This window comes from Ursus arctos, unplaced genomic scaffold (genome assembly GCF_023065955.2).
Source record: "Ursus arctos isolate Adak ecotype North America unplaced genomic scaffold, UrsArc2.0 scaffold_3, whole genome shotgun sequence".
Taxonomy (NCBI): Eukaryota; Metazoa; Chordata; class Mammalia; order Carnivora; family Ursidae; genus Ursus; species Ursus arctos.
In genome coordinates this window covers 33,205,546-33,232,971 of record NW_026622985.1, presented here as the reverse complement: position 1 = coordinate 33,232,971, position 27,426 = coordinate 33,205,546, and the positions used below count along the sequence as shown (strand labels likewise).

The following is a 27,426-nucleotide window of genomic DNA, read 5'->3' as shown; positions in this document are numbered from 1 at the left end:
GTTTTTCTCCTTAATCTCAATGTGGCAAATCACATTAACTTTTTAATGTTAAAATCCAACCTTCATAATATAATAAAAAATACTATTATAATAAAAAAAATCCAACCTTCAATTTTTGGGACAAATGCAACTGAGTCACAAAATATTCTCTTTATATATTGCCGGTTTTTATAATATTTAGAAAAGTTTTATAATGTTTAGAATTTTGCCTTGAGGGGCGCCTGGGTGGCACAGTCGTTAAGCATCTGCCTTCAGCTCAGGGCGTGATCCTGGCATTCTGGGATCAAGCACTGTATCAGGCTCCTCCGCTTGGAGCCTGCTTCTTCTTCTCCCACTCCCCCTGCTTGTGTTCCCTCTCTCATGTCTCTCTCTCTGTCAAATAAATAAATAAAATCTTTTTAAAAAAAAAAGGTATATACTTAAAAAAAAAAAAAAGAATTTTGCCTCGAGTAAAGTTGGCCTGTAATTTTTCATATTGTCCTTATTATGTGTTGTCAAGGTTAGTGCTAATGTCCTAAAACAAACTGGAAAATGTTCCCTCTTTTTCTATTCTCTTTGAGAGTCTGTGAAATTTTGAAACCATGCCAGTTTAGTAGAAAGGATTTAATATAGGGAGTTGTGTAGACAAGTACTGGAGAACCAAAAAGGCAAAGGGGGAACTTCAGTAACACAGAGCTAGTAAATACCACCCCTAGGATGAAGAGACGAAGGAAAGAGGTTGGGTTATTAAAAACTACAGACTTGGAAGATGGACTGACAAAGCTGGGATCCAGACCTCTGAGGAGGGGTGCTGCACAGCTGTGCAGATACTTCAGGAGTCACACAAAAGACTTACAGTCAGGCTTTAATTCTTGAAAAAGTTTTTTTACATCTAGTTAGTCTTACAGAAAGCATCTCTTTTTTAAGATGTTTTACTTCTGCCTATTAGAAAATTATCATGATGTACTGAATTTGTTGGGACAAGACACTTCAGTACCGTATGTAAACCTACAATATCCACAACGCAAGTGGCACTCTCTGAATGTCAGGGAGCCAATGGCTTTCTGTTTTCCAAAAATTTGCTGAGTTCTTTCATTCCTTTATGTCTCCTTTCTCATTTTCTGTAATTTTAATGTGATTTCAAGGGCATCCTGTGATAAATACATAATCAATAAACTATCTTTAACTAGCAATCATATATAATATTAATTTATGTTACTAATATATATTTTTTTAAGATTTTATTTATTTATTTGACAGAGATAGAGACAGCCAGCGAGAGAGGGAACACAAGCAGGGGGAGTGGGAGAGAAAGAAGCAGGCTCATAGCGGAAGAGCCTGATGTGGGGCTCGATCCCATAACGCCGGGATCACACCCTGAGCCGAAGGCAGATGCTTAACCGCTGTGCCACCCAGGCGCCCCCAAATGTATTGTTTTAATATCTATTAAATTATTCACTATAGAATAAAAATTATTATAAAATTCATTTGTAATTTCAACATCTTTATTATATGTCTTCTTTTAATATTAATATTTGTTTTGTAGGTTCAAAGGAGAAAATTAAACATGAAAATTAAAATTGAGTTACAATCATGTACTGATGTAAAACATAGCAGCAAATAAGATGTCTGAAAAGGAGCATACTTCAGAAGAGCTAGAAGATATCACTAGTCAATTTAGGACAGAATCTACATCATGGTCAGTGAAACCTGAATTTATTAAAGAAACATCAAATTCTTTAAAGGAAGCTTATGATGGGAAACCTTCCAACCAGATTTGTGAACCACATCCTAGAAATGATGGATTAGGTACACATGATGATACATCAACATTGTCCCCTGGAAATAAGTCTAAGAGAGATGAAGAACAAAGGAAAACTCTTCAATTTTCTGAAACAATCACTATATATGATACCTTGCGGTTAAAAAGTGGTATTCCACAAAGTCCACCATTATCAATAACTGAGATGGTTGCTGAGTATCAGGCTTTCACTGGCTTCTTTTCTCATGAAACATTAGAAACAACTAGTCCACAGCTCTCTGAAGAAAATCAGAAAGGACTTGGCTTAGGATCAGGTAACTTTACAGTTAACCTCAAGGCCAAGGGTTTACAAGAATTCCCCAAGGACATTTTAAAAATCAAATATGTAAAATATCTATATTTGGACAAGAACCAAATCAAAAGTTTCAAAGGGGCAGATTCAGGTGACCTGCTGGGACTTGAAATTCTATCCTTGCAAGAAAACGGGTTATCATCACTGCCGCCTGAAATTCAGTTACTTCATAATTTAAGGATATTAAATGTCAGTCACAATCAAATATCACATATAGCTAAAGAAATATCACAGCTTGGGAATATGAGGCAACTCTTTTTAAATAACAATTACATTGAGAATTTTCCTTCTGGCTTAGAAAGCCTTGGAAACTTGGAAATTTTAAGTTTGGCTAAAAATAAGTTAAGACATATACCAGATACTCTGTCTAGTTTAAAAAACTTGAAGGTTCTCAATCTGGAATATAATCAGTTAACAATATTTCCTAAAGTTCTGTGTTTCCTTCCAAAGTTAATTTCACTAATCCTTACTGGAAACCTGATAAGCAGTTTGCCAAAAGAAATTAGGGAGCTTAAAAATTTAGAAAAACTTCTGCTGGATCATAATAAACTTACCTTTCTGGCTGTGGAAATTTTTCAATTGCTCAAAATGAAAGAACTCCAACTAACTGACAATAAATTGCAAGTTATTTCACACAAAATTGAGAATTTTAAGGAACTCAAAATTCTAATACTTGATAAAAATCTATTGAAAGAAATTCCAGAGAAAATTTCTCACTGTGTAATGTTGGAATGTCTTAGTCTTAGCTATAATAAATTAACAGGACTTCCTAAGAACATCTATAAGCTCAAAAATTTAAGAAAACTCCATGTAAACAGAAATAATATAGTGAGAATACCTGAAGATATCTCACATCTTAATAATATGTTCATTCTAGAATTTTCAGGAAATATAATCACAGATGTTCCCATTGAAGTAAAAAATTGCAAAAAAATAACTAAAGTTGAATTGAGTCATAATAAAATAATGTATTTTCCAGTAGGTTTCTGTGCTTTAGATTCTCTTTATTATTTGAATTTTAATGGAAATTATATTTCAGAAATACCTGTGGATATATCTTTTAGTAAACAACTGCTTAATTTAGAGTTAAATAAAAATAAACTCCTCATATTTTCTGAACACTTATGTTCTCTTATTAATCTTGAATACCTGGATCTTGGTGAAAACCAAATAAGGAAAATTCCACCATCTATCTCCAATATGGTATCACTCCATGCTCTTATTTTATGCTGTAATAAATTTGAAGCTTTCCCTATAGAAGTGTGTACTTTAGAAAATCTGCAAGTACTTGATCTTTCAATAAACCAAATACAGACAATCCCTTCAGATATCTGTAACCTAAAAAGAATCCAGAAATTAAACATCGCAAGCAATCAATTTATATATTTTCCTACTGAACTGTGCCAACTTCAATCATTGGAAGAGCTGAATATAAGTCAGATAAATGGAAGAAAGGTAAGAGATTGATATTTTGGGCTTTGGAGGGAAGTTGGCACTGGAGGAGATTAGAATCTAAACTGTAGTATATGTGTGTTTTAAATTTAGCTGGAATATTTTATTTTTTAAAGAATAGGTTTTTTCATTTTAAACCCCAAACATGGATTTAAAGTATATTTCTCAACATGAAAGCTTCATAGAAAAATATTTCATTAAAATGAAATTCCAAGTAACTGAAGTTGACAACTGTATAGATTTCTTTTTATTTCAGTTTAATTGTAAAAGGAGTTTTAAAGTTATGGATTATAATATAAACACATTATTGAAAGTTTAGGAAATCGAGAAATGAAGTAAAAAAAATTCCAGAATCATATCAGTATTGTAATAACTACTGGTCACTGGTCATATGTTGATACAACTTACTTTTACTCTTTTTTTAATGTATGTGAAGCAAGTATAAAAAGATTCTACATTCAATTTTAATTTTAGTTTCTTCTATTTTCACTTAATATAAGCATTTCTCCATAATATAACACAATTCCCAATAATTGTTACAGCTAATACATGATATATGTAACTAATCATCTGTTGTTAAGCATTTAGGGATGTTGTAATTTTTCATCATCATATATAATGCTGTGATGAACTTCATAAATATAGCCTTTTTCTTATTTTACTATTTCCTTAGAGAATTTTCCCTTAAGAATTGCTAGATCAGCATGAATAAATGTTCTTATAATTTAGCTTTTCATTTTACTTGAACTGTAAGAATGAATTTAATGGAAATAGTTTTAAAAAATCAAACATTGCTGATTTATATTAAGATCTTAGTAAACTAATGAAAAGGACCCTAGAGCTATTATCTGGCTATGTTTAATTTGGCCATTACAGTCAAATTAAAGTCCTTCGATAGAGGCTGGACTTCAATCTAGAACAAGATTTCCCAAAGTCTGTCCTTAAAAACACCTAGTCCCATGAACTGCTCCTAAAAAGGGGGGGGTGGGGGTGGTTCCTGTGATCAAATAGCTTTGAGAAGCACTGGTTTCTTCTCTTAGAGAATCACAATGAATGTTAGTGTATTAAAAGCTCTAAAGAGTCCTGCACTAAAGAAACTGGTTTATCTCTATTTAACCCACATTTCCCAAACTTACTTACCCTTTTAAACCTAACACCTGCTATATAATACATTTCCAGAAAGGCTACTCCAGGGAATACTTGCTTAAGTAGCTGGAATTGAAAATGATATATGTGTTTTTCAAGTTGTTATTGCACTAAAAGACACTTTTTGGTTCTGCATTATAATCACCAACTAATTCCTGGGCTGATTTATAATCCTCTCACTTTCTCCTCCTGTATCTTACTGTGTAAGTCTACAAGGTTGTATCCTTAATTCTTTTCTATTAACTTTTTACCATACCATGCATTTGACCCTCAAATTTGTATAACTGGAGCTAATCTCTCATCACTGCTTTAGTCCCACAGTTCCCAGTTTCCCTGGAAATTCTCTGTTCTACTCTCTCAAACTCAACATGATTTCAAATTCAAACTCATCTTCCTTTCCAATGTAACTCCCTTCACAATTTCTCCATTTCTGTTTGTGATGTCACTTTCTCCAGACCTACCAATCTAGAAATCATGAAATCATCTTTCTTCCCTTTCCATCACTAGTTATACAGAAACTTACACCAAAATTGTCTCATTTTTCCTCTGAAAAACTCTTGGATCAACTCCTTCATTTTCCAGTGTCACTATCTCCAACCTGGCCCATGGTCATCACTCACCTCACGCCTAGACTACTCCAGGAGCCTCTTGACTACTCTCTTTGATTCAGTCTCCTTTCTTTCATCAGGACTTGTCAAAGTTACCAGATTTCATTACAGAGAACTGTTCTCAGGAATCCAGATTGCTTATCTATTGCCTACTCATGGCAAGTGGTTGCCAAAGGCACCAGTCCACATCATTACAACCTCACTTCAAAAGTCACCAGATGGGGGCACCTGGCTGGCTCAGCAGTAGAGCATGTTGTGACTCCTGATCTCAGGTTCTGAGTTCAAGCCCCATGGGCATAGGGCTTGCTTAAAAAAAGAAAAAGAACATCAAAAACTAATGATGTACTATATGTTGGCTAACTGAACATAACAATAAAAAAAAAAGAAAGAAAAGAAAGATGACAGGAAACAAAAAGAAGAAGAAAAAGGAAAAAAGAAAAAGAGTAGGCAAAGCAGGCAACCATGTAAAATGAAGCTGGATACCCTTAAAAAAATCACCAGATGGAAAAATGATTTACAAGAACTCTTCTCAAAAAAAAATATGATTGGAAAGATGACTTTGAGAACCCATTTTGGGTAGAAGTTAGATGCCCAAAAGATTAATTTAGAACAGCAGATAGTCACTAAACAGTCATCTGAAGAAAATGAGTTCAGGTTAATCACAGGGCTTTTATTTTGCTAAGTGAAGAGTGTCCAACATGAGTTTTCCTTCTGTAGTAGCTCTGTTATCACATGGTTCTTAGGTACATCCTCTGATAAATGTTGAGCAAATAGTTAACTTTATTTGGTTCACTTGTAGAACCAAATAAAAGAATATTTGTTTTATTATGTTTTAAATTATGAACTTACTCACCTGTCTTGACCTGACTCCTATGTCTGAGGGCCAACTATCAGGGGCTGCCATAGCCCAGTTCTGCATTCTCTCTCCAAACATATCTCCCTCTGCTTCCTATCACCTCTTTTTACTGTTCAGTCTCTCACTGGCCCATTTTTATGCATGATATTTGTCTTGCCTTAAGTGTCCTATAACTTCCATTCAATCCTATTCATTCTTGAGAGGCCATTCGAGTCCCATCTGCTACGTGAAGCTTTCCTTTAGCTCTGATTTGTATTGATATACATTCCCTAAACTTCCATATAGCGATTATTGTACTCTTTATTTTGGCACTGGATTACCTATTGTTTAATACTGTTTCCTGATGGTTTCTTATGTATATATTTTGTCCCCTGAACTAAATCTTAATCTCTTTGAAGTTAGGGGCTGTTTTCTTTTCTTTTCTTTCCTTTTAATATTTATTTATTTATTATAGAGAATGAGAGAGAGCACGAGAAGAGGGAAGGGCGGAGGGACAGGGAGAGAGAGAATCCTCAAGTGTGGACTCCACACTGTGTGTGGAGCCTGACGCATGGCCCGATCTTCATGACCTGAGCCGAAATCATGGGTTGTACGCTTAACTGACTGAGCCGCCCAAGTGCGCCTAGAGGACTGCTTCTTATGCTTCTTTCATATATGAAAGAACACTGAGCACAATATTCAGTATTTACCTTGGTTTTTGGTTATTTCAGAGGGGCCCATTTATTCAAAATTCTTTGGTTTACTCGTAGAGCTTCCTTTATTTCAAAAGCCACTTGTGATGGCCATATTTTCTCTGAATATGTGCATTTGTTCTTCACCATAGTAGGGTATCTTAATTCCTGTTATTTTGCAACACTTTTTATACTAGGAGTTTTTTTGAGGCTACAATGCCAAGCTGTGTGAGTCCATTCTTAAGGGGTTTATTGAGCACTTACTCAAAATGCATCTTGATTGGGAACATGTACACAAAAAATTATAAAACATACATCATGTCATTTAAAAATGCAAGGAAAATATAAGGGACCAATAAAAAGCACTACCGATGAGAATAGGAATAAAAATACCAAATGTGAGACAGATTAGTTGGGAAAAACTTCAGGGAGGAGAAGAAACCAAAGCAGGTCAGATTCAGGGAGAGAAGAAAGGGATAGATGGTAAGGAAAACTAAGTGTTGGGAGAGTGAAGATAGTGGGTTAATAAGCCATATGGTTTAATTGGTAGCATTGGTCAGACTGGGGAGGTACTTGGGATGCCACTCAATGTACTATGGATTTTAGCAAGGAAGGAAGTCACAAAGAATTTGTGACATCGTGAAAATATCCCTTTTTAAGATAAAAAAAAAAATCCTTCCATTTGATTTTGGACAACGTTTTAGTCATAGAAATATTTGTTAAAAATGTAATTGTTTAATCTTTGTTACAGTTAACAAGACTTCCAGAAGAGCTGTCTAAAATGACTCAACTTAAAAGACTTGATATCTCAAATAATGCAATCAGAGAGATTCCAAGAAATATAGGGGAATTGCGAAGTTTGGTTAGTTTAAATGCACACAACAATCAAATAAGTTATCTGCCGCCATCTTTTCTATGTTTAAATGATCTCCAGCAACTAAACTTGAGTGGTAAGTGTCAAGCATAATCAATAAGCATAATCAACAAGTAGAGTATTCATGTCTAGGCTGCAAATTTTGCTGACAAGACAGAACAGCAGCCAACATAATATATTAAGTGCTCATTGAAAGGAAATGGCTTTCCTAGGTACAGAAAATGAGAGCAAAGCATAAGGTCCAGTTGCTTTCTGGAAAGAGGTTATAACCCACCTGAGGAAGCTGAACCTGTGAGAGAGAGAAAAAGAGAGAGACAGATAGACAGAGGCAGTATGGCAGGGTGAGAGCATGAGAGAGTGCTGGCCTTAGTTCTGCAAGGGTTGGGAAAACTATAGACTGTGGTTCATGCTGCTGGTGGGGTAAGACTGTTGCTGGGATGACACTAAAAGGGAAACAGTCAAGAAACCCACAGAAGTAAGTTTGGAGCTAAGAGACAATTGCTAAACAATTAGTATGCTACAAGTCACCAGTTTTTACTGCCAGATATGAAGTTAGAAGGGCTGAGTTCAAATCTCATTTAGTCGGCTTCCTCCATTTATAAAGTGAAGTTAACCAGAATACCCATGCTATAGATGAGGTGCGTGAACTGAATGAGACATTGAAAGCAGGTAGCATTCTGTGAAAGCATTATTCAAGCAAAAAATGTTTATACACTCTTGTGAATTAATCCTCTCTGTCCCTAGTGAATTTAGGAAGACTGAAAACACTGAACTTCAGTGTTGAAGAAAGCTCTAACTTCTGCTGTCCATAGACTTATGGGAATATAATTAAATAAAATTTATGGAAATAGTTTCACAAATGTGAGGTAATATACCAATGAAAGGGATTTAGAGATTGATTCCTTTCTTTCCTCATAGCATGAGCTTTGGAGTAGGACAAATCTTAGAATTCTAGCTCCATGCTTCAGTAGGAAGTTTTTATTTTAGCGTTAATCTTCTGTTTCCTAATCTGTAAATTGAAAATAATAATTTCTACTCTTTGAACTGTGAGGACAAAAGGTTAATCACTAAGCACAGAAAGCGATGTAGGTTTTAAACAGATGTTAGGCCCTCTCTCCAAGGAGCCAAAATAACAAATGAAAGGAATGTGGACTGACATACAAACTGCTTGCGGTTGTCCTTGGGGAAAAGGACAGACAGTTCTCTTGCCTCATAGTTCTCTCTATAGGCACTGATAATGCTATCAGGCAGGCTTTCATCTTGTTCTACCTGAAATCAGCTAGTTACGTTATCATTGTTTATCTGTTGTTTACAGATGGCATCCATTCTGATGGGTCAGTGCTTATGCCAAACAAGTTTTGAAATATTTTGAATAGCACCACTGTTCACATGTACTAATGTAACAGCCTCTGAAAGGACTCCTATCTATAGCCTCTCTTTCTCTCTCTCTCTCTCTGGTCTTTGTTGTTGCCAGTTTTTTAAAACACTTTTTCTTTAAGTATAAATACATATTGAAAAAAGTACACATTGTTTCAAAAAATTAAAATTAAAAGTAGAATTACCATATAACCCAGCAATTCTATTTCTGGGTATTTGTCCAAAGGAAAAGGAAAGAGTAACTCAAAAAGACATATGCACCCTGATGTTCATTGCAGCATTATTTATCTAAGTGTCCATCAATGGATGGATGAATGAAGAAAATGTGGTGTATACACACACACACACACACACACACACACACACACACACACAGGAGTATTACTCAGCCATAAAAAAGAAGGAAATTTTGCCATTTGCTATTACATGGGCAGACCTTGTGGGCATTTTGTTACGTGAAATAAGCCAAAGACAAATACTACATGATTTCACTTATATGTGGAATCTAAACAAAACAAAAGTAAACTCACAGATACAGAGAACAGATTGGTGGTTGCTACAGGTGGGGGGGGGTGGATCTAGGTGAAATGGATAAAGGCGATCAAAAGATACAAACTTCCAGTTATAAAATAAATAAGTCTTGGGGATGTAATATACAGCATGGTGATAATATAGTTATCACTATAGTTAATAATACTTTTTGTATATTTGAAAGTTGCTAAAATAAGAGACACTAAAAGTTTTCATTGCCAAAAAAAAAAAAAAACCAAAAAAACACCAAACTGTAACTATATGTTGTGGTGGATGTTAACTAGACTTACTATGTTGATCATTTTGCAATATATACAAATACTGAATCATTATGTTATGTACCTGCAACTAATGTTATATGTCAGTTATCAAGTATCTCCCAACTTTTAAGAAAGTACATACTGTAAGTATACAGCTCAATAAACTTCCACACACTAAACAAATCCATATTTCAGGATCTAGATCAAGAGAGAAGACATTCCCAGAAACCCCTTCTTGCTCCTTTCCAGTCACTTCTTGACCTTCTCTTAACCAAGGGTAAACACTATCACGATTTCAGACAGCGTACCTTAAGTGAAATCATAAAATATATACTCCTATATCTGGTTTCTTTCACTCAACGTTATGTTTGTGAAATTCACTCATACTATTCTGTGTAGTTGGGGACCATTCACTCTCAATGCTGAATAGACTGTGTTTTACTATTCTGCTGTTGAACATTTAGTAGAAAAGCAATTATTTTCTTGTGATTAGATAACAAACTCCCTGTGATTTCAATCCTTTTAAATTCTTTGGGACTAGCTTTATGGCTCAGCATATACACTATCTTGATAAACACACCATATATGCTTTTAAAAGTGTATTCTGAAAGTGTTAGCTACAATGTTTTATGAATATCATATAAGTGGTGAGTAGTTTTGTTGGAATCTTCTGTCTTTACTGGTATGTTGTTATGTTAATTGCTTAGAGAACAGTGTTAAAATCCAAAACTATGGTTGTGGAATTCTATATTTTTTGCTTTAATTGTCAACTATTTTCATGTATTCTGAGGAACTGTTATGAGAAAAATGCACATATACGATTATTATGACTTTCAATTCTAATGAATTTTTTATCATCTGACATCCCCAAATGTCCTTCTTTATCTCCAGTAATAATCTTTATTTTGAAGGGTATTTTATCTAATATTAAGATAACCACTCTAGTCTTCTTATGCTTACTGTTCTCATGGTATTATCTTTACTATCAATTTACTTTCAACATATGTGTCTTTATATTTAAAGTACATTCCCTGTAGACAGCACCTGTCTGTGTCTATATGTTCAAAATGCATCTCTTATAAAAGTATATATAGTTGGGCCTTGCTTTTTCATCCTTTATGGCAATTTCTGCCTTTAAATTGGGGTATTTAGTCAATTAACATTTAATGTAATTATTAGTATAGTTGGATTTATTTATTTATTTTTGAAGATTTTATCTATTTACTTGAGAGAGAGAGAGAGAGAGAGAGAGAGAGAGAGAGAGAGAAAGCACCAGTGGAGGGAGTGGGCAGAAGGAGAGGGAGAAGCTGACTCCCCGCTGAGCAGGAAGCCCAGTGCCAGGGCTTGATCTCAGGACCTTGGAATCATGACCTGAGCTGAGAAGGCAGACGCTTGACAGACTGAGCCACCCAGGCGCTACGGTATAGTTGGATTTAGATCAGCCATTTTACCATTTGTTTTCTGTTTCTCCCCTCCGTTAACTCTTTTTCTGTCTTCATGTTGAACTGTTTTTCTTTAGTTGCTTTCCAGATTTACTCATCTTTGGTTTTCAGCAGTTTGACTATGCTGTATCTAAGTGTGTTTTTTATTATAATTCAGGTGAAATTCACACAGTCTAAAATAGTTTTAAAGCGAACAATTTGGTGGCATTTAGCACATTAACAAGGTAGCATAATGTACCACTAACTGTCTAGTTCCAAACGTTCATCAACCCCAAAGGAAACCCTTATTCATTAAGCAGTTGCTTTCTCATCTCACCTCCACTCTCCCTCTGGTAACCAGCAATGTGCACTGCATCTCTATGGACATACCTAATACCATGGATATGTCATACAAATGGAATCATACAATATATGACTTTTTTGGACTGGCTTTTTTCACTTAGCATAATGTTTTCAAGCTTCATCCATGTTGTAGCTTGTATCAGTAGTTCATTCCTTTTATGGCTGTATAATATTACACTGTCTGAATCTTCTACACTTTGATGATCCATTCATTCTCTGATGGACATTTGGGCTACTTTCACCTTTTGGGTATTGTGAATAGTTCTGCTGTGAACATGTGCACACCTGTGTTTATTTCAGTACATTCAATTCTTCAGAGATAGAACTCTTGTGTCATATGGTAATTTTACGTTTAATTTTTCAAAGAACTGTCAAATTGTTTTCCACAGAGGTAGAACCATTTTACATTCCCACTATGAATGTACAATGATACCAATTTCCCCATATCATTGTCAACATTGTTTTACTTTTGGGGGGGGGATTATAGTTATGCTAGTGAATGTGAAGTGGTATTTCATTGCGGGTTTGATCTGAATTTTCCTAATGATTAATGATTTGAGCATCTTTTTTGGGTGCTTGTTGACCATTTGTATATCTTTTTTTTGAGAATTGTCTATTGAATTCCTTTGCCTATTTTTATTTTTTTAAAGATTTTATTTATGGGGTGGGGGGCAGAGGGAGACAGACAAGCAGACTCTGTGCTGAGCTCTGAGCCCGACACAGGGCCAGACCTCAGGACTCTGAGATCATGACCTGAGCTGAAACCAAGAGTCAGATGCTTAACCAGCTCTGCCACCCAGGCGCCTGTCCTTTGTCCATTTTTAAAATGGGCTTTAATTGGGTTGTTTTGTTGTTGAGTTGAAAGAATTCTTTATATATTCTGAATACTAGATCCTTATTAGATATATGTTTTACAATTATTTACACTCATTCTATAGGTTGTCTTTTCTTCTTGATAAGTCCTGTGATACATAAAAGTTTAAAATTTTTATGAAGTCCAGTTAGCTATTTTTTCTTTTGTTGCTTGTGTTTTTGGTGTCATAACTACTAGTCCATTATAAAAATCCAAGAACGTTAAGACTTCCCCCTACATTTTAAGAGTTTTTATAATTTTCAGTTATATCATATTTCAGTTGTTGATTGATTTTGAGTTAATCTTTGTATATGGTGTGAGGTAGGGATCCATATTCATTCCTTTGCATGCAGATCTCTAGTTATTCTAGCATCATTTTTGGAAAAAATTATTTTTCCCCTTTGCATGGTCTGAGCGTCCTTGTCAAAAATTAATTGGCCATAAAATATGGATTTATTTCTGGACTCTCAATTCTAGTCCATTGGTCTATATGTTGAACCTATGCCACTCTCATACTGTTTTTTTTTTAAGTTTTTATTTAAATTCCACTTAGTTACAATACAGAGTAATATTAGTTTCAGGCGTACAATATAGTGATTCAACACTTTCATACATTACCCAGTGCTCACCCCAAGTGAACTCCTTAATCCCCATCACCTATTTAACCCATCCCCCACCCACCTCCCTTTTGGTAACAATTTGTTCTCTATAGTTAAGAGTTTGTTTCTTAATTTGCCTCTCTTTCTCTCTTCTCCCCCCTTTGCTTGTTTGTTTTGTTTCTTAAATTCCACATATGAGTGAAGTCATATGGTGTTTTCTCTGACTGATTTATTTCACTTAGCATAATACTTTCTAGCTCCATCACGTCATTGCAAATGGCAAGATTTCATTCTTTTTTATGGCTGAGTAATATTCCATTGTATATATATACCACCTCTTCTTTACCTATTTATTAGTCTATGGGCTCTTTCCATAATTTGGCTATTGTAGATAATGCTGCTATAAACATCGGGTGCATGTATCCCTTTGAATTAATATTTCTGTATTCTTTGGCTAAGTACCTATTAGTGCAATTGCTGTATTGTAGAATAGTTCTATTTTTAACTTTTTGAGGAACCTCCATACTGTTTTCTAGAGTGGCCGCACCTGTTTGCATTCCCACCAACAATGCACAAGTCTTCCCCTTTCTCCACATCCTTGCCAACACTTGTTGTTTCTTGTGTTGTTGATTTTAGCCATTCTGATAGATGCCAAACTGCTGGCCATCTGGATGTCTTCTTCAGAGAAGTGTCTGTTTGCATCTTCTGCCCATTTTTAAATTGGATTATTTATTTTTGGGGGTTGGGTCATATAAGTTCTTTATATGTTTTGGATACCAACTCTTTATCAGATATGTCATTTGCAAATATCTTCTCTCATTCTGTAGGTTGCCTTTTAGTTTCAATGATTGTTTCCTTCACCGTGAAGAAGCTTTTTATTTTGATGTAGTTCCAATAGTTTATTTTTGCTTTTGTTTCCCTTGCCTTAAGAGACATATCTAGAAACAATTTGCTACAGCTGATGTCAAAGAAGTTACTCCCTGTATTCTCTTCTAGGATTCTTTTATGGTTTCAGGTCTCACATTTAGGTATTTAATCCATTTTGAATTTTCTTTTTTGTATGGTATAAGAAAGTGGACCAGTTTCATTCTTTTGCATGTAGCTGTGCAGTTTTTCCAGCACCATTTGTTGAAGGGACTATCTTTTTCCTATTGGGTATTCTTTCCTGCTTTGTCAAAGATTAATTGACCATATAATTGTAGGTTCATTTCTGGGTTTTCTATTCTGTTCTATTGACCTATGTGTTTATTTTTTGCCAGTACCATACTGTTTTGATTACTACAGCTTTGTAATATAACTTGAAATCTGGAATTATGATACCTCAACTTCTTCTTTTTCAAGATTGCTTTGGCTAATTGGGGTCTTTTCTGGTTCCATACAAATTTTAGGATTATTCTAGCTCTGTGAAAAATGCTGTTGGTATTTTGATAGGGATTGCATAAAATCTGTAGATTGCTTTGGACAGTGTAGACATTTTAACAATACTTCTTCTAATCCAGGAGCATGGAATGTCTTTCCATCTCTTTGTGTCATCTTCAATTTCTTTCATCAGTGTTTTATAGTTTTCAGAGTATAGGTCTTTCACCTCTTTGGTTAGGTTTATTCTTAGGCATAGTATTGTTTTGGGTGCAACTGTAAGTGGGACTGTTTTCTTAATTTCTCTTTCTGCTGCTTTGTTATTCGTGTATAGAAACACAACAGATTACTGTTCGTTTATTTTGTCATAGTGTTTTGATCACTGTAATTCTGTAGTAATTTTTGAAACTAGGAAATGTTCCAACTCTATTTTTCTTTTTCAAAATTTTTTGTAATTTGGGCCCCTTGTAATTCTATAAGAATTTAAGAATCTGGTTTTCCATTTCTGCAAAAAAAAACATAGAATTACAATAAAGATTGCATTGAATCCCTAAATTGCTTGCTCAGATGGCAATACTGTTCTCCAATGCATAAACACAGGAGAGCTTTCATTTAGGTCTTAAGTATTGAAACTCCTAGATTAAGTTTATTCCTACATAATTTTGATGGTATTGTAACTTAAATTGTTTTCTTAATTTTCTTTTTTGAATTGTTCATTGCTGGTATATAGAAACACAAATGATTTTTGTGTGTTCATCTTGGATTCTACAACTTTGCTCGACTTGCTTATTTGCCCTATTAGTTTTTGTGGACTCTTGGATTTTCTCTATATAATATTATGTCATCTGTGAATAGAGATAGTTTTACATGTTCTTTTCCACTCTGGGTATCTTTTCTTTTTCTTGCCTAACTGGACTGGCTAGAACTACCAGCCCAATTTTGAATATCAGTGATGAAAGTGGGCATCTTTGTCTTATGGCTATATTAGGGACAATTGTAAGGGGAAAGCTTTTAGTGTTTCACCTTTGAGTATGATATTACCCATGGGTTACTCATAGATATCCTTTCCTGGGGTGCTTGGCTGGCTTAGTTGGGAGCATGCAACTCTTGATCTTGGGGTTGTGAATTTGAGCCTCATGCTGGGTATAGACATTACTGAGAAAAATAAACTAAAAATACATACATACATACATACATACCCTTTCACATACTGAGGGAGTTCCCTCTTATTCCTAGTTTATTGAGGTTTTTTTTTTTGAGTGTTGAATTTTGTTAAATGGATTTTCTGCACCGAAATTGTCATGTGTTTTTTTTTTTCTCCTTTTTTTCTCTTAATGTCATGTATTACACTCACTGATCTTCTTATAATGAACCACCCTTGCATTTCAAGATAAATCCCATCTGGTCATGAGGTATAATCCTTTCGATATTTTGTTGGATTTGGCTTGCTAGTATTTTGTTGAGGATTAGTTCATAAAGGATATTGGTCTGCAGTTTTCTTGTACTCTCTTTTTCTGGCTTTGGTATCAAGGTAATGTTGGCCTCAATGAGTTAGGAGGAGTACTGTCCTCTTCAGTTTTCAGCAAAAGTTGGAGAAGAATTGATATTTGTTCTTCTCTAAATATTTGGAAGAATTCATCAGTGAAGCCATCAGGCCCAGGCTTTTCTTTTTTTCTTTCTTTCTTTTTTTTTTTTTTTCTTTTTGAAGATTTTATTTACTTATTTGACACAGAGACAGCCAGTGAGAGAGAGACAAGCAGAGGGAGTGGGAGAGGAAGAAGCAGGCTCCCAGCAGAGGAGCCTGATGTGGGGCTCGATCCCAGAACGCGGGGATCATGGCCTGAGCCGAAGGCAGCCACTTAACGACTGAGCCACCCAGGCGCCCCAAGGGCTTTTCTTTCTTGGGAGATATTTCATTACTGATTAAATCTCCTTACCAGTTATGGGTTTTTCTGATTTTCTGTTTCTCCATGATTTAGTCCTAGTAGGTTCTGTGTTTCTAGGAATTTGTCCATTTAATCTAGGCTATCTAATTTGTTGGCATAATATTGTTCAGAATACCCTATATAATCTTTTTGTTTTTGTAGAATAAGTAGTAATGTCCCCATTTTCATACCTGATTTTCAGTGATTTGAGTCTTGTCTCTTCTTCTCTTAGTCCATCTAGGTAAAGGTTTGTCAATTTAATTGATCTTTTCAAAGAACCAACTTTTGGTTTCATTTTCTATTGGTTTTTATTCACTGTTTCATTTATATCTACTTTAATTTTTATTGCTTCCTTCTACTATTAGCTTTGGCTTTACTTTGCTTATCTTTTTCTAGTTTATTTAAATGTAAAGTTATTAATTTGAGGTATTTCTTTTTTAGTGTTGGTATTTCCAGCTACAAATTTCTTTCTAAGCATCCACAAGTTTTGGTATATTGTGTTTTCATTTCCTTTCATCTCTTTACATTTTCTTTTCTACTTTTTTTTTTTAAAGATTTTATTTATTTATTTGACAGAAAGAGACACAGCGAGAGAGGGAACACCAGCAGGGGGAGTGGGAGAGGGAAAAGCAGGCTTCCCGCTGAGCAGGGAGCCTGATGCAGGGCTCCATCCCAGGACCCTGGGATCATGACCTGAGCCGAAGGCAGACGCTTAACAACTGAGCCACCCAGGCACCCCGATCTCTTCACATTTCCTAATTTTCCTTTTGGTTCCACACTTTTACAAGTATGTTATTTAAATTAGTAAAATTTCCAGTTTTCCAACGGTTATTTTTGCTTGTTTCATTCCACTGTGGCCAGAAAAGGTATATTGTATAATTTAATCATTTTTAATTTATTGAGACTTGTTTTGTGGCCTAACATTATGGTCTATCCTGGAAAATGATCTATGTACTTGAGAAGAATGTGTATTCTGCTATTGTTGGTTTGAGTGTTCTATATATGTCTGTTAAGTTTAGTTGTTTTATATTGTTGTTCAAGTCCTGTGCTTCCTTACTGACATTTTGTCTAAATGTTGTATCCATTGTTGAAAGTGAAGTATTAAAGTCTCCAACTATTATTGTAGAACTGCCTATTGCTCCCTTCAATTCTGTCAATATTTGCCTCCTGTTCTGGGGCTCTGTTGTTTGGTGTGTATATATTTATAATTGTTATATCTTCTTTATGTACTGATTCTTTATCAATATATACTTCTTTGTCTTTTGTAATTGTAGTTTTTGACTTAAAGTTTATGTTATCTGATATTAGTAAAATCACTGCTGGTGTCTTGGTTGCTATTTGCACAGATTATCTTTTCCCATCTTTCAATACCTAGAGCAAAAGAAGGAAAGAACATATTACACTCCCAGTCCTTGCAGCTTAGCTCTAAGTTGGGGTACTTCAGTGCTAAGCCAGGTCACCTACAACTCTTAGTCTTCCTTTCTTGATTGTGTGGATCCCAGAGATCCACCTTAGGTGCAAGCCTAGGATTTTCTCAGGTTTCTTCTGCATGTGTCCAGTCCTAGGCGTGCCTGTTGTACTCCATTTTCTCCAGGATACACTCTGGCATCTCTGAGCCCTTATTCCCTCAAGAAACTTTTTCCTATGCCTCTTTCTTCCTGGGCTTTTGGGTCTGTTTGCTACTTGCTGTGTCTGCTGTCCCTCGCTCCAGGTGGGCATGCAACTGCTACTGGTAAAGCAACTCAGAATGAGTGGGAAGAGTAAAACAAAAGTCGGCCTTTGTGCCAGTCCCTTGGGGAACCACCAGACAGGCCAAACACAAAACCACAATATTTTAAGGACAGGGTAGTTTATTAGCTCTCTGACAGCTGCAAGCTGCATCAGGAATGTCAGTATGTGCCATCTCAGTGGCAGCCATGGCCATGCTGGGAAATGGACGATGGTAGGGAAACGAGTGAAAAAGCTTCAGGGCTCTCTTACCTAAATTCTGCTGCTTTTATCCTCATTAAACACTCTCCTGGTTACTGTAAGATTTGGATTAAATTCCAGCTAATTCTATCAGTCTTTTCCAGCTTATGACTGATTCAGTGGAGGGGCTGATTCTTTGAGAGCTGTACTCTGAAATTTCTGTGATAGCCATCCTAGATGTGCTTTTTTTGTATTTATACTGCTTGGATTTCACTGAGCTTCTTGTCTGTATAGTTATGCATTTTATCAAATTTGGGAATTTTTCAACCATTATATTTTCAAATACTTTTTTCTGCCTCATTTCCTCTTTTTTCTCCTTGTGAGACACTAATTATCTTTTCACATTGCCCCATAAAACCTTATTTTGTGTGTGTGCATGTGTGTGTGCCATGTGTGTACACAAAGCTTTAGGTGTCTTGTCTTCAATTTCACTGCCTTGCCTACCATCTCTATTCTGCTGTTAAATCCATCCAGTTAATTTTTTATTATGAATATTGTATTTTTCAGTTCTAGAATTTCCGTTTGTGTTTTTTTTTTTTTGTAGTTCATATACCTCCCCTAAGATTTCCTATTTTATTCATTGATTATGAGGCATATCTTTCTTTAGATTCTTTGGCATAGTTATATTAGCTGCTTTAAAGTTTTTAAATGTCATTTTTTCTCTTAGCAGTGAGTCACATTTTCTTTTTTCTCCATTTATGACTCCTTGACTCTGTATTCTGTTTCTCTCCAAAGAATGTTGATTTTTGTTGTTGTTGCTATTGTTGCTTCATCAGGCACTTAAGTTGGCTGGACTAAAAAGAGAAACTCCTTCCCTACAGTTGGCAGCTCTTTATATCTGAGTTTTTTTTTTCAGCCATTAGCTATTATATTAGTTATCCATTGTTGTATCAGAAATTTCTACAAAGTTTAGCACTCTGAGGCCCTCGAGGGCTCTCTGCTGAGGTTTCCACCAGCCCACAAGCAACAGCATAGCAGCCATCCTCTCCAGTGGCTAGCTCGTGGCCACCCACATATATTACCAGCACTGTCTGAGTTTCATTTCCAGTAACAGCTCCTGCGGAAGTGCAGAGTATTCTGGGGAAACTGTCCCTCACCGCCTCGGTCTCCCCCAAGGCTGACCTGGGTCACTGGTGGGCAAGCTTCTTTTATCGGAAGTCTACTCTCCCATTCATGGCTACACTGGCAATCTTCCCAGGCCTCCAGTGGCACGATCACCTGTGACTTGGTGATCATGAGAAAGCAGCTTCGTGGCTAACCTGGCAAACCCAACACTGGGCCCCAACCCTGAGTGACCACTACCAGGCTTCAGGAGGTGCTAGGTTCAACAGAGCCCCTCCCCTCCCCATAGACTAGGCAGGCTGCAACAAGCAGGAGCAGCTGGATTCTTTTATACCAAAATAGCAAAACTATTTTGCTTTATAAAGCTATGCATGTCTGGGGGCAGCAAGTATATGGGAAATTTCTGTACACTCAATTTGCTGTGAACCTAAAAAATCTTTTTAAAAAAATCCAAAGCTGGGGGCATAGTGCCTGGGTGGCTCAGTCGGTTAAGCATCTGACTCCTGGTTTTGGGCTCAGGTCATGATCTCAGGGTCACGATCTCAGGGTCATGAGATCGAGCCCAGTGTCAGGCTCTGTGCTCAGCTCGGAGTCTGCTTGTCTCTCTTCCTCTGTTCTTCCTTCCTCCACCCCACGCTCTCTCTCTCTTTCAAATAAATAAAATCTTTAACAAAAAAAATCCAAAGCTACTAAAACAAATCTTGGAAGTGACACACCATCACTTCTACTCTATTTTAGTGATCACACAGACCAATCTTGGTATAATATGGGAAGGGACTATACAAGGTGGTGAGTAACAAGAAGCATCATTGGGGGCTGAAAGCCCAAATTTGTTAAAGCAGGCCCAGATTATTTCATTGGTGAATTCCATCAAGTATTTAAAGAAGGAATAATGCCAATTTCTAAAATCCTCTTTCATAAAAGTGATAAAACATTTTCCAACTCATTCTATGAGATCAGCATTACCTTGATAGTATGATGAGAAAGGAAACTTAAAGACCAATATCCTACGTGGGATTTATTCCAGAAATGTAAGGTTGGGTTAACATTCAAAAACTAACCAATGTAATTCACAACATCAATAGAGTAAAGAAAAGCCACATGAACATCATACTAGATATGCAAAAGCCTATGACAAAATACAATTTATCATTTATGATTTTATAAAACAAACAAGAGCAAAACATCTCAGAAAACAAGGAATAGAAGGTAACTCTCTCAACCTGAGAAACAGCACCTGCAAAAAACTACAGCTAATATCATACTCAATGGTAAGGACTTAACTATTTTCCATTGTGATCAGGAATAAAACAGGGCTGCCCTTTCTCACCACTCCTCTTCAACATTATACTGTAAGTCCTAACTAGTGCAACAAAAAAAGGGATAGAAATTATAGCAAGATTGCCATATAAAAGGTTAATATACGAAAGTCAGTTGTATTTCTAGTAACTGTATACTAGTAATGAATGATTAGAAATTGAATGTTTTTAAAAGTACCATTTAAAGTAACACCAAAAAAACATAAAATAGGTATAAATCTGACAAAGTATATTTAAGGTCTGTATACAGAAAATGACTCAAACAAGACCTAAATAGAGAGAAATATAGTATTCATAAATTGGAAGACTTTATATCGTTAATATGTCATTTTCCCCCAACTTATTTTTAAATTCAACTCAATTCCAATATACATCCCAGCAAGGTTTTTTATTTCAGAAAGCAAAGAGCTAATTCTAAAATTTATATAAAAGGCAAAAGAAATAGAATAGCTAAAATTCTTTTGAAAAAAGAACAAAGTTGAAGGACTCATATAACCTGATTTTTAAGCCTTATGAAAGGCCGCGGTAGTAAAGACAGTGTACAATTGGCAAAATGACAGACATAGATCAATGGAACAGAACAGAGAGTGTAGAAATAGACCCAGGCATATACGGTCAACTGATTTTTGGCAAACATGCAAATGTAATTCAGTGGAGAAGGTAGTATTTTCAACAAATGATGCTAGAGCAACTAGATGGTCACAAGCCAAAAAACAAAACAAACTGCAACATTAATAAAACAAACAAACTTTGATCCGTACCACATACCATATAAAAAACCAACTGAAAATGAATCACAGACCTAAATGTAAAAGCTAAAACTATAAAACTGCTAGATAAAAACAGAGAAGAAGATATTTGCAACCTTGGCAAAAATTTCTTAGATACAACACCAAAATCACAATCAACAAAAAAATTATTTGGTCTTCAGCAAAATTAGAAATCTCTGCCCTTCAAAAGGTGTTGTTAAAAGAATGAAAAGAAAAGCCACAGACCAGAAGAAAATATTTGCTGAATACACACAAAATAATTCTCAAAACTCAAAATTAAACAGTTGATTCAATAAAAATTGGCATAAATTTTGAACAGATACTCTACAAACAATGTATATGAATGGCAAATAAGCACCAGGAAATATACTCAAATCATTATTCATGAGAGAAATGCAAATTAAATCTACAATGAGATTGTGTGTGTGTGTGTGTGTGTGTGTGTAAAAAGGTGCTTTTATTAAAGCACGGGGCAGAAAGAGCTGCTACAATGAAATCTTTTTCTTAGAATAACTAAAATTAAAATCTGACAATACCAAGATCTGTAACTGCAACTCTGATACATTGATGGCAGGAATGCAAAATGATACACACTCTGGAAAACAGTTTCTTAATTTCTTATAAAATTATATGTATATTTACCATACAACCCACCAATCACACTCCCAACTACACTTTTCAAGTGAAATGTAAATTTATATTCAATAAAAAACTGAGTGCAAATATATAGAGTGATTTTATTCATAATCACCAAAAAGTGGAATCATTCAAAATGTCCTTTAGTTAGCGAATGAATGATGTATGTACATCCATATAATGGAATATTTCTCATTAATAAAAAGGAACAAACTATTGATACGTCATTAAACAGCAATAAATCTAAAATGCATTATGCTAAATGAAAAAAGCCAGACCCTAAATACTATATGTTGTGACATATATACATTACACATATGCAATAACACACATATATATTTATAATTATGAACTTAAAATGTACATTGTAAAACCCCATATACATATGTAGGTATGTATATGCACGTATAGCTATACATACACACTCCTAGAAGCAATGAGCAAAACTAGTATCCTGGTTTTGGTTTCTGAATGCCATTCTTCACTGAAAGGAACCAGATTCCTTTATGACTATAAATAATAACTATAAATGCATTAATAATATAAAGGCAAACTTACAGGCCAGTTCCTCTTTAAATGATTACGAAGTCTTACCTTGTAAGTCACCACAGTTTTATTTTTTATGTTCAGTTTATTTTGGATTAAAGTGTCTTGAAAACATTACACTTTAGGGAAGTAGAGTTTAATCCCCACTCTTTGAGGGTGGACTAGACTTAGTAACTCAGTTCCAAAAAATATAGAGTATGGGCAAGAAAAAACATTGCATCAGAGAAACCTGGCAAGACACTGTTTTAGCTAAGGGATCAAGCTTAACATCGCTAGTAATGTCATATGGGTATCATGTACCCCTGCTGATGTGATGAGAGCTCTTCACCTCTGTGGTATTCTTTCCAGAAACCCATAATCCCATTCTAATCATGAGAAAATATGTCAGATAAACTCAAATTAAGGAATATTCTACAAAAATACCTAATCAGTACTATTCAACTGTCAAGATCATGAAAAACATGGAAAGACTGAGCAACTGTCTCAGACCAGAGGAGACAAAGAAGACATAACTGTATGCAATATATTATCCTGGAATGGATTCTAGAATAGAAAAAGACACTGATAGAAAAAAATTAATGAAATCCAAAATTGTCTGAAATTTAATAGTAATGTGCCAATGTTTCCTAGTTTTGACAAATGTAATACAATAATGTGAGATGATAACATTAGGTGAAACTAAAAGTGGACAAGGAATCTACAGGAATTCTCTACAATTTCTGCAACTTGATGTAAATCTGAAATTATTCTAAATAATAAGTTTATTTAAAAAATTACCATCACACCTACTCTGTAAAGTCCTTTCCTGACTATAAGAGGACAGTTCCTGCCTCATTTTGCCATCCTCTGAGAGAAAAGAACCACAGCTCTGTTTCTATACTTCTTTTCACACCCAGCAAGGAAACAATGATAAGAATTTATATTTCATATATCTGGTACGTTGCCAGTGAGACACAGTAAATGCCCCATAAGTAATTGTTATTTATCTTCAGATTTTTCTTTATAAAGAAAGGTATAATTCAACTATAACTTCTTTTCTACTAGGAAACAATCTAACAGTTCTGCCTAACGGTATCCACAACCTTTTTTCACTGAAGGAGATAAATTTTGATGATAACCCTTTGCTGAGACCTCCAATGGAAATCTGTAAAGGAAAACAACTCTATACTATTGCACACTATCTACAGAGAGCAGATCAAAGAGATGGTAGGTGATGAGTGAGTGACCTACTAGCTTATAAGTCATTTTCTAGTATCATCTATAAATTAAAAGACAGTATGCTTTCATTAGAGGTTTTCAATCTGGCAGAGGCATTAAAATATTTACCATTTTCCCTTTTCTGAAGGTTAGTTGTTTATTTTGATAATTCAGATTATTTAATCTGGGTCTACACAAACTAAACCATTGAAAACAGGCAAACCCAAGTGGAGGGCGAGTTGCTATCTAGTTATTGGCCTCAATGTTCTTCCACAGGTCTTCCATCATGGCTGGGCCCAGACTTAGATATTCCACACAAAAATTTCTTCATGGGTTCTGATTTGTATCACCACATGTAGTTGTTCTAAAACTCTCATCTGGCCTTGAAAAAAGTACTTAGATCTTGTCCACTGAAGCCATTCAGCTTTTGGCCCACTATGATCACCTGTCAGCAGTTGTGGGTAGTCTTCATTCTTTGTCCTTAAGCATTCCTTTGGTTGTCCCTGATTATTTCAGAGAGCAGGTCCATTTTCTTTAAATATCCTTCCACTGGACCAGATGGAGACTGGTTTCTCCAAGACTCTGGCATAGAAATTTCGCTGTCCAATTTTTTCCTTGGGGCTAAATTCCCAACAACTAAGCTTTTTCCTGGGACTCTGACTTTGCTTCTCACTGTCAATCCTTAGAATGGATCGAGAGTTTGGTCCTCCAATTCAATGAGTACTTAAGAGGTATTAAATCAATTTAATAAGTATGGATCCAGATTTGGAGAAATATACAAAACCATCCCTCCACATCATTCTATTATGTTCCCTGTCTGGAGCTTATGTGAACATAATTTCATAATCTAGTGAGACTGTCACTAAAAATGTGCAGTCCTCTTTAAGCCACAATATACATCCATATGCATGGTTACCAGTTAGAAGTTTTTCTAAGACTTGGGCCTCATTGATAAAAGGAACCTAAGAGATAAAATTAAAAGTCACAGTAGCTGTTTTTTCTAACTTGATATGCAAGTTGGTTCTGCTTGGTATTATCATTAAAAAGGAAATATTTTATGATAACTACTTCTATAAAATAAAGTTTTCAGAAGTTTCCAAGAATACATAAAGTTTTCCTATTAGGTAACAGGAAGAGACTTTAGAGAAGTGGCAACAGATCAAAGTCGGCAAAAATGAGAGCACCCTAGTCATTTATATCCTCTCTTTACAGCCAAGGGGCCTTCATATTGCAGGCACGCAGAGAGAGTGGAGAGGAAGTTATCATGGGAAATATATTTACTCTCCAATTAACAAAGAACATGGGATTCTTTCCTTAAAATTTTGCTGAGGATACTGGACTTCCATTTATATCATTAGCATACAGTCTAGTCTGAGGGACTGAGATGATTACAGAGGGGTGGGAGATTGCTCGTTCTTAAAAATTCCCAAAGTACCTTAATCAATAACAAAAAATAGATCTAGTCCAAGTTAGCTAGAAGCTTTAAAAAAAATAAAAAACCTAAAAACTCTCTACTTATCTCTAAGCCAGCATTCATTAAAGTGATTTGAATAAAATATACATATATACACTATATTTATAGTAGACGGTAACTTGGGTTTTTTAAGATGGTACATAAAGAAGCCCATTAAAAAGCTAGAATCAAATGACGGTGTTAAATTCATTTCAAATCCCCAAAGAACTAAGGAAAGGTTTTGAAAATCACTTTGAAGTTGCTTATAATGTACTTTTAAATAGCCGTTACATGTTGATGAGTCAGATTTTGGAAGAAATAGAACAAATGGTTCAAATTTCAGTTTGTATATTAGGTCTGCATCTTACTTTTCAATTTTACTTGACATAGACATTTGATAGGAGCACACAAGTAAGGGACCCAGATATAATAAAATAATGCAATATAGAGTATGTTTTTCAAAAGAAAAGGCTTAATTTTTTTTTATGTTCAAATGTAGAGAAAATCCTAGAGAAGATCTTCAACATAGCTGCCAATAACATCACTGAAACAAATTTTAAATTTTTGTGTCAAAAATTAAACCTGGTCATCTTAGAAACAGATATGTCTGCAAAGAGGTATGTGTGAAGAACAACATGCAGTATAAGCTTATTCTCATGTTCTGATTTATATCATTTTGATATTGTAAGATTTTGAAACATCATATTAACATGAATTTTAATTTGCTGTAAAGGACTCTGATGTTACTTTATTATATATTATATATATATAATATATAATATAAAATCTGATGTTAGTTTACTGTAATACAATAATATGTATTACATATTACCATGTGGGTAATGTAGTTAAGAGTAAGGGCTCTCACGGCAGACTGCCTGGTTTTAAATTACAACTAGTTTTGTGACCTTGGGTAAGTCCCTTAACTTCTGGGTACTTCAGTTTCTCCACTGGTAAAATGGGTATACCTACCTAAGAGAGTTGTCATGAGATGGAGTTATATGTAGTACTACAGCTGTAATACACTGCCTTAGAATAAATAAACCACAATTATTGTTTTGAGATCCTGAGTGAATCTTTCTTAAAACTGAATGTTAATTGAATTGATTTTCTACAAGGAAACAAGGGTTGGCATGGAGCTAACATTTACTATTTGCCAAGCTCTGTGCTAATTTTATATGAACTATCTTCACCTATAATTTAATCCTCACTTCACCTGGTAAATTGATTTGAAAACCTAGGTATATAATATTTAAGTAAGTTGAATGTTCTTAATTGGTAATTAAAATAATATTATCTTTAAAATTTTCAGCACTGTTTCATTAAGTGAGAGAGTCCGCCAAGCACTTGATAGGTGGAAAACAGAAAGTAACGACTTGTCACTAACTACTACTGCTTTAAGAGACCAACTAACTCGGGCACTAACTATGATAGGAGCATATGAAATTATGGACAAAATAACAGCTTTAAAACTTTCTACATGTGCAATTAAATTTTGAACAGTGTACCCATAATAAAAACTGAAAACTTCTGATGTACTTGTATAATTGAAACTGGATACCAGAGAATAGCATATCATGTGTCTTTTCATGCATTCCTAACAGATAATGACAATTTATGGTGACCATTTTAATGTTATCATAATAAAATATCAGAGACACTGTTTTGTATACTTGTTCTGTTGCCTTGGAATTATTATAATAATTTTTGAAAAGTAATGATTCCATTTAAAAATTCTTTGTAATACAATGCCTTTATTCAACCCTAGATTTATAGGTAATAAGGTCATTAGTAACTTGCATTGGAGTTACAAAGCAGAGCAATTTCGTTTTAGATGCTAGCTTAAAAACTGAAATGAATGTGCTATCCCTATTGTTTCTCCATTAGGAATGGGACAGCTCTGTTAAGCATAAAGCAGAGCCAAGGTCAGTAATCCTCTACAGATCTCCCTCAACTTTTAATGGGGTTACATCTCAATAAACCCACTGTAAGTTGAAAATAACAAAAGACGAAAAAACAGTTAATATATACCACATCTTCTTTATCCATTCATCTATTGGTAGACACTTGGGCTGGTTCCATAATTTGGC

General features: G+C 35.0%; 2 protein-coding genes across 3 annotated transcripts in view; one reads left to right on the top strand and one right to left on the bottom strand.

Annotated features, from left to right (window-relative positions):
* Window positions 1-27,426, bottom strand: part of ANKIB1 (ankyrin repeat and IBR domain containing 1) — a 248,689-nt gene that overhangs the window by 207,160 nt on the left and 14,103 nt on the right. The window lies entirely within an intron of this gene.
* Window positions 1,530-26,835, top strand: LRRD1 (leucine rich repeats and death domain containing 1). Its single transcript, XM_026505396.3, has 5 exons — window positions 1,530-3,548; window positions 7,578-7,776; window positions 23,731-23,892; window positions 25,836-25,953; window positions 26,649-26,835. The coding sequence occupies exons 1-5, from the start codon at window positions 1,605-1,607 to the stop codon at window positions 26,833-26,835; spliced, it is 2,610 nt and encodes an 869-aa protein (XP_026361181.2). The 5' UTR covers window positions 1,530-1,604.